Consider the following 15,642-nt stretch of genomic DNA (forward strand, 5'->3'; position numbering starts at 1 on the left):
ATCCCCCCCACCCCCCCCCACCCCCGCTCCGGCCCCTCCCGCCACCCGGGCGTCCCTGCGTTGTGGCGCGCGGCCGCCAGGCTCCCGGGGGCCGCCAGGGGGCGGGAGAGCCCGGCCCGCCGCCCGGCGGAGGACCGGGCCGGAATAACCCTGCGGTCCCGTGGAGCGTGAAGTGGAACTTTCTTCCCCCGCCCCCTCCTCGGGAGAAAGCCAGGGCGGGAAGGCCGGCTGCTGAAAGCTTCGGCAGGGCGGGGACTGTGGGTTTCGGTGGATCTGCGTGCGGACCGGGACAGGGAGCGGCTGGGACAGGGCGAGGAGCGGCGGGTCCGGGAAGGGGCGGGGGGCTGTCCAAAAGGGGCACCCAGCCCACCCTTTCCCGAGGCTTCTCGTTCCTCCCCAGCCCGCACAGTGGGGCTTCAAGGGGTGCAGTGAGAATGGGGAGCGGGGTGAGGGACGTGAGGGTGAGCTTCCTCGGCCTGCTGTCCAGGAGCCTGACCTAGCCCACTTCCTCTGACCCTTTTCTCACCTTGGTTGTCGCCCTGAGGCTAAAAACGAGAGCCTGGGAGACCCAGGGCCTTGATTCCCCCCACCCCTTCACCGCCTTCTGGAGCCAGGGAGTGGTTGGTGAAAGAAGGAGACCATTTGGAGAACAAACAGGTTGTCAGAGGGTTGAGTGGTTGGAGCCCAGGTTTCCCACCTGAGGGGCCAGGAATGATTGGGGAGGAGGAGGAAGCAGGAGGTAGGGAAGGGGAGAGGGGGCGGGGTTTTGTCCCCTGTCACCTGCTTTGGCTGAGCCTAGGGCGGGCCGGGGACCGGTATAAAGCAGCAGGTGCCTGTGACCGCCCCACCTCACACGCAGCGCGTTCGGGAGACTGCTCTGCCCCCTCCCCACCTGGTTCACCACCACCATGACACCCGGCTTCCAGGCCCCTCTCTTCCTCCTGCTCCTGGTATCCGCACAGCTTACAGGTGAGGGGCACAAGGTGGGAAGGGGGCTGCCTAGCTCATGGCGTCTTCCCAGCCTTTCTCTGGGTTTTCTTTGCTAGCAGATGGTACCCCAAGGGGCAGAAGTTATAGGCAGGAGCAACCCAGTCTGTGCCAGAAGAAAGGAGAGAGGCTAAGGACAGACGGAAGAGTCAGTCCCTCCAGAGAGCTGGTGCCAGGGGCAGTACAATGACCTGGAGCGAAGTCTGGGGAGGAGGTGGGGAGTCAAGGGAGGTTAGGTTTTAGGAGTGGAGAAATGGACAGCTAGGAGCAGGGGAGTGTGGGGAGAGGGAGGCTGTCAGCCAGGAAGGAGGAGGAGGGTCTACCCAGGATTTGGTCCACTCTCCAGATCTTCTGTGCCATTACTGCTCAGGATGCCAGTCGATGTATTTCCTCCTCGTTCTGATTTGTCCCCTAACCCAACCCCGTGACCTCAACTTCTTACAGCTGGCACTGCAGACGGAGACAGCGGCCCCGCCTCGGGCTCGACCACCACCCGGGGACTCCAGAGCGCCTCATCCCCAGACCCCCGTGGCACCTCATCCCCGACCGGCGGCCCCGCCTCGGGCCCGACCACCACCCGGGGACTCCAGAGCGCCTCATCCCCAGACCCCCGTGGCACCTCATCCCCGACCGGCGGCCCCGCCTCGGGCCCGACCACCACCCGGGGACACCAGAGCGCCTCATCCCCAGACCCCCGTGGCACCTCATCCCCGACCGGCGGCCCCGCCTCGGGCCCGACCACCACCCGGGGACTCCAGAGCGCCTCATCCCCAGACTCCCGTGGCACCTCATCCCCGACCGGCGGCCCCGCCTCGGGCCCGACCACCACCCGGGGACACCAGAGCGCCTCATCCCCAGACTCCCGTGGCACCTCATCCCCGACCGGCGGCCCCGCCTCGGGCCCGACCACCACCCGGGGACTCCAGAGCGCCTCATCCCCAGACTCCCGTGGCACCTCATCCCCGACCGGCGGCCCCGCCTCGGGCCCGACCACCACCCGGGGACACCAGAGCGCCTCATCCCCAGACTCCCGTGGCACCTCATCCCCGACCGGCGGCCCCGCCTCGGGCCCGACCACCACCCGGGGACTCCAGAGCGCCTCATCCCCAGACTCCCGTGGCACCTCATCCCCGACCGGCGGCCCCGCCTCGGGCCCGACCACCACCCGGGGACACCAGAGCGCCTCATCCCCAGACTCCCGTGGCACCTCATCCCCGACCGGCGGCCCCGCCTCGGGCCCGACCACCACCCGGGGACTCCAGAGCGCCTCATCCCCAGACTCCCGTGGCACCTCATCCCCGACCGGCGGCCCCGCCTCGGGCCCGACCACCACCCGGGGACACCAGAGCGCCTCATCCCCAGACTCCCGTGGCACCTCATCCCCGACCGGCGGCCCCGCCTCGGGCCCGACCACCACCCGGGGACACCAGAGCGCCTCATCCCCAGACTCCCGTGGCACCTCATCCCCGACCGGCGGCCCCGCCTCGGGCCCGACCACCACCCGGGGACTCCAGAGCGCCTCATCCGCAGACTCCCGTGGCACCTCATCCCCGACCGGCGGCCCCGCCTCGGGCCCGACCACCACCCGGGGACTCCAGAGCGCCTCATCCCCAGACTCCCGTGGCACCTCATCCCCGACCGGCGGCCCCACCAGCCACAGCACCAGGACTATTGCTGGTACCACTCACCATAGCGTAGAACCTCCCACCTCCTCCAATCGTAGCACTTCTTCCCAGTTGTCTCCTAGGATCTCTTTCTTCTTCCTGTCCTTTTCCATTTTGAATCTCCAGTTTAACTCTTCTCTGGAAGATCCCAGCACCAAATACTACCAGGAGCTGCAGAGAAACATTTCTGAGTTGGTGAGTAGGTGTCTTTTCTCTCCTGTGCTCCGTGCTCCCCCCGCATCAGCCTCCAAACTGCCTGGCCTGTTTGCCTCAAGCCTTATTCCTTCTCCTCTCACCCCAGTTTTTGCAGATTTATGAACAGGAAGATTTTCTGGGCTTCTCTAACATCAAGTTCAGGTACAGTTCTGTGTGGACCGTGTGGAGGGGAGGAGTGGAGGTTGCCGCGGCCGTGGGGGGATTGCTGACCTGAAGCTGGGCCCGTTTCCCTGTCACCAGAGCAGGATCTGTGCTGGTGGAATCAATTCTGGCCTTCCGCAAGAGTGCCACCGATGCCTGGGCCGTGAAGACATGGTTTGAAGAGCACAGAAAGGAGCTAGCCAGATATAACCTGTCCGTCTCAGGTGTTAGCGGTGAGTCCACTGTCCCCGCCTGCCGCCCAGCACCACACCTGCAGGGCCCCTCTCTCCAGCACCCAGGCTCCTGCTCTTCCCCAGGGTGCTAGGAGGGGGAGGGTCACCTCCTTTGGGAGAAGGTTCTGACCACTACGTTTCCGTTTAGTGCAAGACGTGTCGTTCCCTTCCGCCGGCCAGTCCGGCCCTGGGGTACCTGGCTGGGGCATCGCCCTGCTGGTTCTGGTCTGTGTCCTGGTTGCACTCGCCATCCTCTACGTCATCACCCTGGTAAGTGTTGGGTCTCCAGGCCTGACCAGAGGCCCCCTGCTGGAAGGAACCCCACGACCCCCATTACGTCCTTTCCCCAGGCTGTGTGTTGGTGCCGCCGGAAGGACTGTAGGCAGCTGGACCTCTTTCCAACCCGCGACGCCTACCACCCTATGAGCGAGTACCCCACCTACCATACCCATGGGCGCTATGTGCCACCAGGCAGCACGCACAGCCCCTATGAGGAGGTAGGAGGGTCCCCACAGGGGCAGGGAGGCAGAGCCTGGGCTGGGCAGGGCTTCTGAAAGCCCAGAGAACCTAGAAGAGGTGAGAGGCTGCGGAGGGCCTGGCAAGGGGGCGGGGTCAGAGGGGCTGGGGGAGGGGGAAGGCCTGGGGAAGGGACCCTGGGAGGAAGGGGATCTCGAGAGAGAGTGTCCCCATGACCAGCATTTCCAAGACAGCATTCGCTGGTCTGCTGAACAGCCCCAGGGGAACCCTCCAGCAGGACTCCCGAAGGAATGAGCGCCTGAGCCGCCCCACTCAGCTCCCAGGAGTGGAGGGTCGATTTAGAAAGGCCAGCAGGAATGAGGGGTGTCTGTGATGTGGGGGAGGAAGTCTCACCCAGCCAGGTGAGCTTGGTGCCATGGGGTTCTTGGGAGGCCCGAGGAAGCAAGGAGCCCTCCTCTTTCTTTCCTCACCTGGCCTTTCTCTCCAGGACCTAGTAAATAATTACTTCGGCCACCTAGGGCTAGAGAGCCACTGCGGGTGGGGGAGGGGAGTTTCCCTTCCTCGACCCTGTTTTCCTTCACCCCGGGACTTCCTTGTCCCAGCTCAACAGAGACACACACACACCTGCTTGGGCTGGAGGAGCAGAGGATGGATGGAGATGGGGGCAGTAGGGGAGGACAAGGGGGCTGATGAGAGGCAAGGGGAGGGAGTGAAGGGGAGCAGAGTGGGGAGGAGCAGTCCTGGGCCCTGTTTACAGTCACTTGGCTGCCGGGCGGTTCCTGGCAGGTGCTCTCCGAATTAACCCTTTGAGAGTTAGATTCCCGGACCTATTACCCCAGCTTGGGGTGTGATCTGGGAGCCCTGGAGGCACTTTCTCCCAGGAGAGCTACCACCTCTCAGCCTGGGTTTCCTCTCCCCACCTAGGTCTCTGCAGGCAACGGGGGCAGCGGGTTCTCTTATGTAAACGTGAACCCATCAGCCACTTCCGCCAACTTGTAGGAGCACGTTGCCTGCCGCCAGCCGCCACCGAGCGTGGGACGCCAGTGTCTCGTGCCTCCCCCAGGCTCCTCACTGCCAGAGTCCTCTCCTCTCAACTCTGTTCGGGGCTGGTGAGCTGGGGGTTCAGGCGGGCTGCTCACGAGTCCCACCAGGTCTCCCAACCGACGTCAGCCCTGCTGAAGCCCATCCGAGCCCCTTGGGGACAGGCCTGGGACAGTGGCTCCCAGGAAGACCGGCCCAGAAAACCCTGAGATGGAAGTGCAGACCAGACCGGGACTGAATAAAGCGGGGCCCTCCTCTGTGCTGACTGCCAACTTTGGATCTGTCATCTGTGACCCTTAGATTGGGGGGGGACAGAATGTGTGTGGGGGGGGTTTGGAAGGGGTCTTTGCGGGAGACGGGGGGCGGCGAAGAAGGCAAGAGTAGGGTTCATTTGGAAAGCAGGAGATGTGGAGAGGAGACGAATTTGGGGCGCAGGTCACCTCTTCCCATCCCTGGTGGCACAAGAGGAAGGAGGAAACGAAACTGAGTTGGTTGGAGGCCAGCACGACCTGAGGCCAGTGTGACCCAGCTCCGCCTGCACCCGCAGGGAGGGCTCTCCCCTCTCCTGGGCTGGGGGCTGGGGGCAGCCGCACCCTCACCTCCCCTTGGCCCGGTGCCCCCAGAAGCTCTAATCTTAGCTGCCAGGGTGTGAAGTAAGTGTGTGGGCAGCGATAATAGGCAGAGTCAACATGGCCGTGATAAGCACAGCATCAGAGCCGGATGGTGGCGCCTGGTGGAGCCCCCTCCCTGGCTGGCGGGGTGTGCCCCAGGCACCCTGGGAATGGGGAAGTTGTTTTGGTTCCCTGACCCCTTTGGGCCCAGGCACAGTGCCCGCCCCTCTCACCACATGCCCTGGGGGCCTGGGCCCTGCCATGGCCAGCACCTGCCAGTGCCATGCGCCCCCAGTAGGCCACCCATCGGCGGGGGCGTGAGCCAGAACGTGTGTGGCAGGAGGCTCAGGAGCACTTGCTTGGGACCTCCTGCCCTCAGGCGCCAGATCCCCTGAGCACCCCTGCTCTGAGCAGCAGCGGATTTCCCCGGCTCTTTCCCACGTGTCATGCCCAGCCCAGAAATGAGAAGGGACGGTCGGGCTCAGGGAAGGCAGAGGTGTGCCTGGCAATGTCGTTTATTGTTTAGAAACCATGAAAATATCGGCTGTTGCCTGGCACAGCCTGGCAGTGCCCACTGCAGGGGGCAGCAGCGGGCCCCAGGGGCCTCACCTAGCCCAACCCGCCGGGGACACCCAACCTCCGCTGGGCCCCCAGGGAGACTTGGCACGTTGGCATATAGGTGCAGGAGGGGGTGAAGCATGCAAGAGGAAGGAGGAGAAAAACAGGCATGCGGCCGAGGGCTGTGGGAACCCCAACAAGTCAAGCAGGGTGACTGGGTCCTCTTCTCCTCACCAGGGAGTGCCTGGGCAGTGTGTGCCCAAAAAGCCTGCCCGCCCCAAGGCTGTAGCTCAGCATCGATGGGGCAGGGAGCTTGGCAGGGTGGAGGGCAGAGCGCAGAGCTGGGGGTCATGCCCAGTGTTCCAGGTGCCTTCCCTCCCAGTCAGCCTGGGGAGGGGCACAGGACAGCAAAGGGGAAGGGGCTCTCTCCGTGACTTGGGTGGGATGCCAAGGGCAGGGCGTAGGCCAGAGACTTGGTGGGGGCTGGGGCCTGGCTTAACAGGCAATGGAGAGAATGGGGGACGTCTAGAAAGGTGAGCAGGGGAGAGTCCCTTGCTCAAGAGAAGGCCCCGGGAATACACAGACATAGGATAAGGGACAGGAAGACATGGTAGGAAGAGTTTGGGGAGAAGCTGCTGGAGGAATAACCCGGCTCAGCAGACCTGGAGGGCCAGGGCCCAGGAGGGGCCAGAGACGGTCAGTCGAGCTTGGCAAAGCCCCCGATGGTGACCTTCCTCTCAGGCTTGGTGCCCACAGGCTCCTGGAGTTGCACTGCACCACCCCCAATGAAGCAGAAGGCGGGGCACACAGGCCCCGAGCAGTCCAGGGGGCACTCCAGGAGCCCGCGGAAGGACACGGCATCCAGGAAAGACACGCGGCCCCGCTCATAGTCCAGGCAGATGCCCAGGCGGGGCGGCAGGGGCACGGTGCAGCTCGCTGCGGGGCCGTCCCGCCCCGTCAGCCCTGCGTTGGAGCTGGCCCCGGACCCCAGCAGGATCTTCCCCATGCCAATGGTCAGGAAAGCGAAGGGCGGGGACGCCTCCACCGTGGCATCCTCGGCACCACTGTCATGCCCACTGTCCGGGTCGTACCTGCAGGAGCGGAGTTGGGTAGGAGAGTGTTGGGGGAGAGGGAGGGGTGGAGTACGGTGCGGGTGGGGGTGGGGGGCAGAGGGCTGAGACGTTGGAAGGATGGGACGTTGGGGAGCAAGTGGTTGAAAGGACCGATTTGGGGTACGGAGAGGACGTTTCGCGGACACGAGCATTAGAATACAGGGCTGGGCTGTGAGTCCAGGGGGAAAGGGGTATTGAAAGCAGGCACGTTGGCAGGAGAGGTGACGGAGAAGGAGGGAGGGAGGTGAGGATCGGATGCTGTGAGGAGACAGGAGACAAGAAGGTGGAGAGGAGAACCACGTGGGGACATCGTGCTGGGGAGGGTCTAAGAATGTTGAGGATGAGGGCTTTGTCACTGAGGGACTGGGGAGAGAAGGCTAGGTGTTGGGAGGGAGGTGGGGTGGGGGTGGGGGCGCCACAGGGTGGGGGGATTAGTGTTGGCGGGAGAGCGCTGAGAAGAAATGGGGTGTTCAGGGATAGAGTGCTGGGAGGAAGGGTTCGGGGAGGCACATGCGTTGGGGGGTGTCAAACAGCATGTTGGCGATAGACGGGATGGAGGTGGACATTTTAAGGGAAGGATCTCAGACGTGGTGAAGGGAAGAAAGAGGGTGTTGCCGAGAAAGCACATTGGAACAGGGCGTTGGGAGATGCAGAGGCTCTCGGAGACATGGTCTGGTGGTCCTGAGGACAGGTGGGAGCAAGTGGATGGCTCCCTCTCCTGCAGCCCGCTCCCAGTCACACACTCCTCCGAAAACCAATTCTCCAAGCCCTTCTGCTAAGCCCACGCTTGCCCCGGCCACAGGCCCCAGCCTGGCATCCATGCTCCTAAACTCCCCCACTCCACCCCAACCAGCATGAGCTCCCCTTGCCACCCCTATCCTGTCTCCAGCTCCCCCACCTGGACACTCACACCCCCCACCCCCCAGAGAGGCCTGACCTGGGGCTGATCACATCGGGGGCGCCCTGGAAGCTCTCCTGAAGCTTGCTCTCCAGCCCGACGCCCACCTTGACCAAGTAGGAGGCTGGGTCGACGGCACAGGCCCAGTAGCTGCGGCCCTGGGTCACGGCCACATCTCCCAGGACCACGTCCACGCTCAGGTGGCAGCCAGTGAGCAGCCGCTCAGCAGCCAGCAGCAGGGGCAGCCCCGGGACACTCCGCACCGCTCGCTGGTCCTTGCTGATGGCCAGCCGCTCTCGGCTTGTGCCCCAGCGGCCATCGAGGAAGAAGTGCAGGACTGCAGTGGGGGAGGGGTGACAAAGGAAGGCCTTGAGGGAAAAACCCAGGCCATGGAGGTCGTGAGGTGTCAGCAAAGGACACTGGGAGGTTTCAGAATGTGAAACAAGCTGCCAAGGGATGGGCGGGGGCTCCAAGGACCAGGGCCTGGAGAACTGCAATGGGGACACAAGGAGAAAAGAAGGGGGTACCTCAAAGGGGCATGGGACCCCAGGAAGAGTTTTAGTGGGGATTAGTGGGCCCAGAAACCAGTCTCCCAGACCCAGCTGACCTGCAGTGCTTCCTCCCACCCCTCCTATGGCTGGCCCCCACCACCGACCTACACCTTCCAGCGCTTGCTCTGGGACTCACACCCAGCCCTTACACCCCACTTGGGCGGTGATGCTCCGGTATGGTATTATGCCTGCACCCCAGGGGCCAGGCTGTTTTCTGGAGAGACGCTCTCCTAACCTCTACTGAGCCCTTACTATGAGCTGGAAGCTCACCGGCTTCATTCTCACAGCAATAACATTGCTATTATCGCTGGAGAAGAGGGACTTGGAGTTCAGAGAGGGCCCACGACTTGCCCAGAGCCACCACTGGCAAGAGGCAGAGTGGGGATTTGACCCCAGGCAGTCTAGCTCCAGAGCTGGTGAGCGTGGCCCACTGTGTTGCTCCCCAGTGCCCGCCCAGCGCCAGCTGTTAGTGCGGCGAGGTGGTCCCAGCACGCCCGGCGCCCGCCCACCTGCCCGCTCCCCGGGTGCCGGGGGGCCCCAGCACGCCCCGCGCCCGCCCACCTGCCCGCTCACCGGGTGCCCGCGCCCGCCCACCTGCCCGCTCCCCGGGTGCCGGGGGGCCCCAGCACGCCCCGCGCCCGCCCACCTGCCCGCTCCCCGGGTGCCGGGGGGCCCCAGCACGCCCCGCGCCCGCCCACCTGCCCGCTCCCCGGGTGCCCGCGCCCGCCCACCTGCCCGCTCCCCGGGTGCCCGCGCCCGCCCACCTGCCCGCTCACCGGGTGCCGGGGGCGTGTGCAGGTGCACATCTTCACTGTACTCGCCGTAGCCGGCCTTGTTGCAGCCCCGGACGCGCAGCACGTACACAGAGCCTGTGTCTGGGTTCTCCAGCAGGGCACTGGTGCCCCTCACCTCCTCTCGCCGCTGCCAGCGGGCGGGACCCGGCTGGGCAGGTGCATCGGTGCGCCGGAACTCGATGGTGTAGTGCCAGGCAGGTGGCGAGTGGGGAGGCAGCCGCCAGCACAGGAATATCTGGTCGTAGGCGAAGGTGCGCTGCGTGTCGATGACGGGAGCCTCGGGCACTGTGGGAAGAGACAGCGGGGGTCAGTCAGGGCCTGGTCACGGGCCTAGCATGGAGGGCAGGCAGGAAAAGGGAAAGCAGCGGGGGCCGGGGGGGTGAGTGTGGGTGAGAGGGAACTGGGGGCGAGGCCATCTGGGTGCCGGGCAGGGAGGGGCAGGGCAGAGCCCAAGGGAGCAGGGGAGAGGCCCGGGCGCAGGGGGCGGGAAGCCTCGTGCGGGTTCTGGCCGGCCATTCTCCCAACTCCAGCCTTAGGGCAGTCGCTTCCCAAGTCTGGGCTTCAGTTTCCTCCTCTGTCAAAAACAGTCTTAGACCAGATGGGGACCCTTCTTTCTAGGACTTTTTTATTCTATGAATAAAGAGGAGCCCCAGGGAAAGGCGGGCAGAGGCCACTGGAGCCTGGGGAAAGAGCACTGGACAGGAAGGAGGGGCAGAAGAGGAGGAAGACAGATGTGAGAGCCAGCAAGGCAGAAAACAGGGGACAACAGAGGACAAGCAAAAGCTTGATGATGGCAGGAGGCGAAGATCAAGGGGAAGAGAAGGAAAGTCCCGAGGGCAAGAATCCCAAGGACTAAAGGTCAGAAGGGCAAGGACTAGGCAGGAGCTTAGGGCAGGCAGAGAGAGTCAGAGGGCACTGGTGGGGGTAGGGGCAGGACCAAGAGTCTGGTGAAGGCAGGACAGAGAAGGAAGCAATGAATGGGTGGCCGAGCTGTGTGGGGGCGGCAGGGCAGGGCCCCCGGGGCAGGGCCGCTGACTTGCCTGGGGTGCTCCGGAGCAGAGTCCGCGATGGCCACAGCCTACAAACAAAGAGAGGGAGAAGCAGCGCTGAGCGCGGTGGGACGGTGTGGCTGGGTGGGCGAGGTGGGAGGGGCGGCTGGCCAGGCTGGGCAGGAGGCCAGGGAGGTCCCTGGTGGGCGCTGCCCCCCGGGCCCGCTGCTGGGGAAGAAGGGAGGAAGGCTCTAACTGGGCGCGGGGCCACCCCGGCCACCTCCTTACCTTGCAGGAAGTTAAGCTCTGTCAGCAGCTTCATCTCGCGCCCTACGTCCAACTGACAATGGCGGAAGGAGGAGCCGGCCGCTGGCCGGAACGTCTGGAGGGCCTCCGTAGCTCGGGCGATCCTGGGAGGGGGGCAGGCGAGGGTCAGGCCCTCCCGTCTGGGCAGCTGCCCTTCCCCTTGATTCTGCCTCGCCTGTCCCTAGAGCCTGGGCACCTGCTCTGGGTCACCTCCGGGTCCCTTCAGGCAAGCTGGGTGTCACTTTGGCCTGGTGACAGTCCTCAGGACCCATCTCTCCATGGGGCACTGGTACAGACCCAGCTTAGACCTCGGCTCCAGCCGTGACACCCCTGCCCCCCGTGCCCCCGCGTACCTGCTGTGCAGCTGCTTGGCTGCTTGCACAAAGCAAGGCTGGTCTGTTTCCTTAAGAACCTCCTGGGCATAGCCCACTAGACCCGAGCCATCCAGCAGGCTCCGGTGCTCTTGGATCTGGGCGCTGAGACGGGCCAGGCGCTCCTGCTGGCACTCCTCAATGGCCTGAAGCAGTGATGCTCGCTTCTCGTCCAGCACAGCCCCCAGGCCCCGCACCAGCTGGGACACCTCCTCCTTGGCCTGCTGACCACTCACCTGCCCAGACAGCAGCACTCACTGTCTTCTTGAAGGCAGCACTTGCGCTAGCCTCCCTCGGATCACCAAAGATCCAGGGAAGTCCTACGCAGCCATTCCAACGGGGCCAGGCCCACGGCTCCAAAGGCACCTGTCCACCCAGATGGGCTCAACGCCTGACACTTTATGCCACCCTTCCTGGATGCCCACACCATCATCCTGACCCCATAAGGTGTCCCCCAAATAAAAGAGACCGTGACTGCGCTAACGCCCACTGGGCACTGATGTTCCCCGCCTCCGGGCCATGTTTACTGTCCGTCCCCATGTCGGTGGATTCAAGCAACCTGGCAGAAGGTCCGGGAGACAGAGCCTCGCCCTAGCTCCAGGGAGGTGTGCCATCCTCAGCAGGCAGCTGAGCCTGAGGGCATCTGAGCTATGTCCCTGGGGCTTTCCAGGCTGTCCTGGTCCTGGGTGATAGCCACACTGTTCCCATTGTAGCCCCAGGGACAGCCTGGTCTGGGGCACTGGTGTTCCTGCCAACCTGGTTTAACCAGAACCTCGACACACCCATGGACCCCATATAGGCTTCCTGAGCTGTCAAGCAGATGACTGGGCCTTGCCGCTCCACAGCCCCTTCCTGCTTCCGCTCCCGGGCGGGGCCCAGGGCCCACCTCCAAGCCCTCCCTCACCTCAGTGTGCCTCACGGTCTCTTCCAGCTCACAGATCTGGGTCTGTACTGTGTCCTGGTTTCCCAGGATGTATGTCAGGCTCTTTGTCAGCTTGTCCTGAGGGGGAAGAAAAAGGTGGGCATCATGCCTAGCTCAGCAGAAGCCAGCCGTTAGGAGGAGGTGTGAGAGGGTGTGAGTGTGGGTTGGCGCGGGGTGGAGCGAGCCGGGGTCCTCACCTTGAGGGCCTGGTAGGCGCTGAGCACTGGGGTGATCTTGTGCCCACCGTGGGTGCGCCTCACCCGGCAGAGTTGGCACACCAGCCGTTGGCATGTCTTGCAGTAATGGGTCACCTCTTCCTTGTGGTCCGGGCACATCAGGCCCTAGAGACAGAAAGAGCAATGACATCATCAGCCAACGGTGGGTTTAAGGCTGCTGACCTCAGGCAGAAGCACGCGCAGCCTGGCCTGCCGGCCTGAACAAGGCAGGCAGCCCCGCTGGGGGTGCTCCGCAGTGCCACCTGGCGACGCGCACCGGCAAGGACGGGAGCCTGGCTGGCCGGCACCCTCCCTCCCTTCCGCCTGCACATGTGCGGTAACAGCAAGGATAATGATGATTAATCTCCGCTTTGTGGCTAATAACTAACCGTGTCCATCTTGCTCACTGCCCATCCCCAATGCCGAGAATAGCACCAGGCACATGGGTGCTGAATGAATATTTGCTCACTGAATGAGTGAATACACACAGACCTTTTCAGCCTAGGGGTAACTTTCACAAACTACCTCGTGGGATCCCCCCAACAACCCCCAGGGCGTGGGTGATGCAGGGCAGATCTCATCATTCTCATTCAGCGGACGAGAAGATGGAGCTCGGAGAGGTTTAAAGATTGATGCCGTCCCTCTCTGTAGTTGCTACAGAAACAGAAGCCTGGCAGTGGCCACCTCGGCCCACCCCCGCTGGGAAGCCCCCTGGGCCAGCGCCCGCCCCCAGCCAGCACTTCAGGCCCCTCCCCCCACTGGCTCACCTTGGGGCGGAAGGACAGGGTGGGCAGGGTGGGCTCGTGCTGGGCCTTCTGGGTGCCCCAGGGGTGGAAGAGCTTGAAGCACTCGTTGCAGAAGGTGGCCCGGCACTCGGTGCAGCCCTTGGTGGCCTCTAGCGGTGGCGGCTTGCACAGCTGGCACAGGATGGCGCCGCCCACGCTCACGCTCTGGCGGTAGCGCTCCACCACACGCTCCAGGGTCAGGTTCCGGAACAGCCCCGCCAGGCCCCGCTCCCCCAGCTCCACATCACCCTGGCAGGCTGGGCACGGGAACATGATCACCTGGGGGTGCAGAGCACCGCGCTTCCGCCCGGGATACGTCCCAAAGCCTGTGGAGGTGCCCGAGGGAAGGGGCTGAAAGTTACAGCGGGCCGAGCGTGGGGAAAGTTAGGTTCAATTAAAACAATAATTTTTATTGTGCCAGAGCTCAGCTCACATTGGAGCCCGTGGGAGCCGCGACTTCACCCTCTGCAAGACAGACAGCGGCCCCCGACCGGATGGACATCCCAGCATCCCCACCCCCGCCCTCCAGGACCCAGCCCCACCTGACTTAAGCAGCCGATCCAGGCGGTCAGGCTTGGGGAGAGTTCTGCGGGAGAGGCGGGGGCTTCGGGTGGACGGGGTGGAGGCAGGCGAGGTGGGCTCGGAGCTGGGGTCCCCACCAGGGCCTATGTAGCCCTGCTGGCCCAGCAGCTCCCGGGCACAGGCCTGGCACACATTGTGGGCGCAGGGCAGCACCAGCGGCTGCTTGTACATCTCTTGACACACGGGGCACAGCAGCTCCTTCTCCATGTTCTTCATGCTCGTCTGCGGAGGGAGCAGGAGGCTGGGTCAGAGCAGGGCCGCCGGGCCTATCTCAGCACGCCGCTCAGCTGCCCTTAGAAACCCCAGGGGTCTCAGGGAAGGCCAAGGCAAGCTACCTCGGGCTTCCCCCCCCGCCCCCCTCGCACACCAGCCTGCTTCATAGACCTTCCCAGCTCCGGCTCCTGCCTGTCTTCCTCCCGCAGAGACCTAGAGCCTTCGGAGGGTTGGTTGGAGCTCCAGGTTGGAGCACCTGCCTCCCCCAGCCTCAAGCCCCGCCCCTTTCACTCCCCCTGCGGGCGCTGGGCCTGCGGCCCCTCTCACCTGGCCTTTGCCCCCATCCCCCCATCTCCGGGCCGCCAGCTTGTCTCAAGGACACCGCCCGTTCTGCAGCTTGGTGCAGACCCCCGCCCCCTTTTCTGGCAACCCCCCCTTCCCCGGCGTGACTCCTCCCTATAGCCAGGCGCCGCACGCTCTCCATCCTCCTGCTCACCGCGTCCATCATCTTGGCGCGGCTGAGCCTGCGGCCGCTCCAGCCTCCATTCCCCATCCTTCACTTCCCCAGCCGTCCCCTCGGGTCGCCAGTACTACCCATTCCCTTTTGCTCCCCCACCATCCGTCCCTCCCGCTCCTTCCCTCGGCGCGACCTGACTAGCCACAACCCCCTCCCCAAGCGAGGGGGAAACAAGCGCCCGCCTACTTGCCCCCTCCCCACCGGAAGTACCCCTCCCTTTTTTGGTGGAGGGGGTCCTCAAGCTATGCCCCACCCCCACACCTCACCTTGGTCCCTCTCTTCGCAGCCATCCCGGTCAGGGGCGCAGCTGACACAAAGGAGGGAGGGACAGGCAGGGAGGGGGAAGGAAGTGGTGGGGGGGAGCAGGGTTGGCACCGCCCCTGGGAGAGCCGGGCACGGGTTGCCATGACAACCGCGGGCTCGGAGGCAGCCGTGAGTGGGGGCGCGGTGGGGTGGGGTCTCGCCGAAGGGTCCAAATTTGGAACTGCACCCTGGGGGCGGCTCCTTCGTCGCCCCTCACCTATCCTCAGTTTTCTTGGAAAATATCCAAGCTCACACATGCCCCCTCCTCATAGCATAGCCTCATGGCCCTGCAGCCCCAGCCCTGGTGCACTGCTGGCGGCTACCCCAGCCCACCCGCAGCATCCGGGCAGCTCCCGGTTCCTTACGCCCTAGCAGATGGACGCCTCCACGGCACTCACCTCCGGGATGCCCCAGGATTACCCTCTCCAACCTGCACCCCGACCCTCCCAGTCCTTTCTGCCATCCCCAGCCCCCTGTCTACATCCCAGCATCTTGCCTCATCTCCACTTGTCCAAGGTCCCGGCCTGCCCCGGACCCCTATACTTCCCCTCCCCTTCCCCTCGACCCCACCTTAACTCACACTGATGCGGACCAGTGCATCCATGATGGAAGTGAAGGTTTGCATATCCTCACCCTCAGCCATGGCCCTACCATGCCCGCCCGCCCCCGGGTGCCCGATCCCGGCTGCGGCTGCGAACCCCGGGCTTAAAGCAGGAGCCCGGTGGGGGGTGTGGGGAGGGGTGGGGGTGAGATGTCACTGCGCATGCTCCAGGGACAGCCTCGAACAGCGCCCGTCGAGGTAGGAGGTGGGAAATAGTTCTCCCCACGTGGTTTTCGGAAGACGGTCGGGGGGTTGGGTAACATGGAATGGTATTTGAGGGGGGAGTCATTTCTAATGTTCGCATTCTTCATTGGCTCCCTAATCTTACTCATATAAAACGGGGGGATAGTTTCAGAGAAAGATGAGCTCCAGAATAGGACTAGATTTTGGTTTGGGCAAGAGTCCACGGGAGATGCGAGGCAATGATCATGGGGGAGGGAGGTGTGAGGAACAGGCACTAGAGATGACGTATATGGCAAAGAAGACAGAGGTGGGCTAGAGGCTATGGGCCATGGGCCCAGCGGCTTGCTCTGAGGGCAGCAGACGCTCGGGGTG

At 64.3% G+C, this 15,642-nt stretch overlaps 2 protein-coding genes across 6 annotated transcripts; one reads left to right on the top strand and one right to left on the bottom strand.

The window, feature by feature from the left end:
* Positions 1 to 116: 116 nt before the first annotated feature.
* On the top strand, positions 117 to 5,031 carry MUC1 (mucin 1, cell surface associated). Its single transcript, XM_078078578.1, has 8 exons — positions 117 to 657; positions 860 to 969; positions 1,432 to 2,846; positions 2,953 to 3,008; positions 3,108 to 3,241; positions 3,390 to 3,511; positions 3,592 to 3,738; positions 4,643 to 5,031. Exons 2-8 carry the CDS (start codon positions 909 to 911, stop codon positions 4,715 to 4,717), a joined length of 2,010 nt encoding a protein of 669 aa, XP_077934704.1. The 5' UTR covers positions 117 to 657; positions 860 to 908; the 3' UTR covers positions 4,718 to 5,031.
* Positions 5,032 to 5,851: 820 nt separating this feature from the next.
* Positions 5,852 to 15,237, bottom strand: TRIM46 (tripartite motif containing 46). Of its 5 annotated transcripts, XM_036124423.2 has the most exons (11): positions 15,067 to 15,173; positions 14,450 to 14,490; positions 13,414 to 13,675; positions 12,854 to 13,197; positions 12,069 to 12,212; positions 11,854 to 11,949; positions 10,932 to 11,185; positions 10,561 to 10,682; positions 9,266 to 9,568; positions 7,978 to 8,275; positions 5,852 to 7,019 (listed from the first exon to the last, which is right to left on the bottom strand). In XM_036124423.2, the coding sequence occupies exons 2-11, from the start codon at positions 14,471 to 14,473 to the stop codon at positions 6,626 to 6,628; spliced, it is 2,241 nt and encodes a 746-aa protein (XP_035980316.1). In that variant the 5' UTR covers positions 14,474 to 14,490; positions 15,067 to 15,173; the 3' UTR covers positions 5,852 to 6,625. The 5 variants fall into 5 exon arrangements, with proteins under 5 accessions (XP_035980316.1, XP_035980314.1, XP_035980317.1 ...); XM_036124421.1 differs by lacking the exon at positions 14,450 to 14,490 and having other exon boundaries at positions 15,067 to 15,235; XM_036124424.2 differs by lacking the exon at positions 14,450 to 14,490 and having other exon boundaries at positions 15,057 to 15,180.
* Between the last annotated feature and the right edge of the window lie 405 nt (positions 15,238 to 15,642).

Source organism: Halichoerus grypus, chromosome 7, assembly GCF_964656455.1.
Source record: "Halichoerus grypus chromosome 7, mHalGry1.hap1.1, whole genome shotgun sequence".
NCBI classification, from domain to species: Eukaryota; Metazoa; Chordata; class Mammalia; order Carnivora; family Phocidae; genus Halichoerus; species Halichoerus grypus.

Coding starts and splice junctions, on each gene's coding strand:
- MUC1 (XM_078078578.1), top strand. CDS start 909: ATGACACCCGGCTTCCAGGCCCCTCTCTTCCTCCTGCTCCTGGTATCC. Junction 2,847..2,952: donor AGAGAAACATTTCTGAGTTG/GTGAGTAGGTGT, acceptor CTCTCACCCCAG/TTTTTGCAGATTTATGAACA. Junction 3,009..3,107: donor TTCTCTAACATCAAGTTCAG/GTACAGTTCTGT, acceptor CCCTGTCACCAG/AGCAGGATCTGTGCTGGTGG.
- TRIM46 (XM_036124421.1), bottom strand. CDS start 15,129: ATGGCTGAGGGTGAGGATATGCAAACCTTCACTTCCATCATGGATGCA. Junction 13,676..15,066: donor ATGCACTGGTCCGCATCAGT/GTGAGTTAAGGT, acceptor CTCCCTCCGCAG/ACGAGCATGAAGAACATGGA. Junction 10,683..10,931: donor GCCAAGCAGCTGCACAGCAG/GTACGCGGGGGC, acceptor CCCCCCTCCCAG/GATCGCCCGAGCTACGGAGG.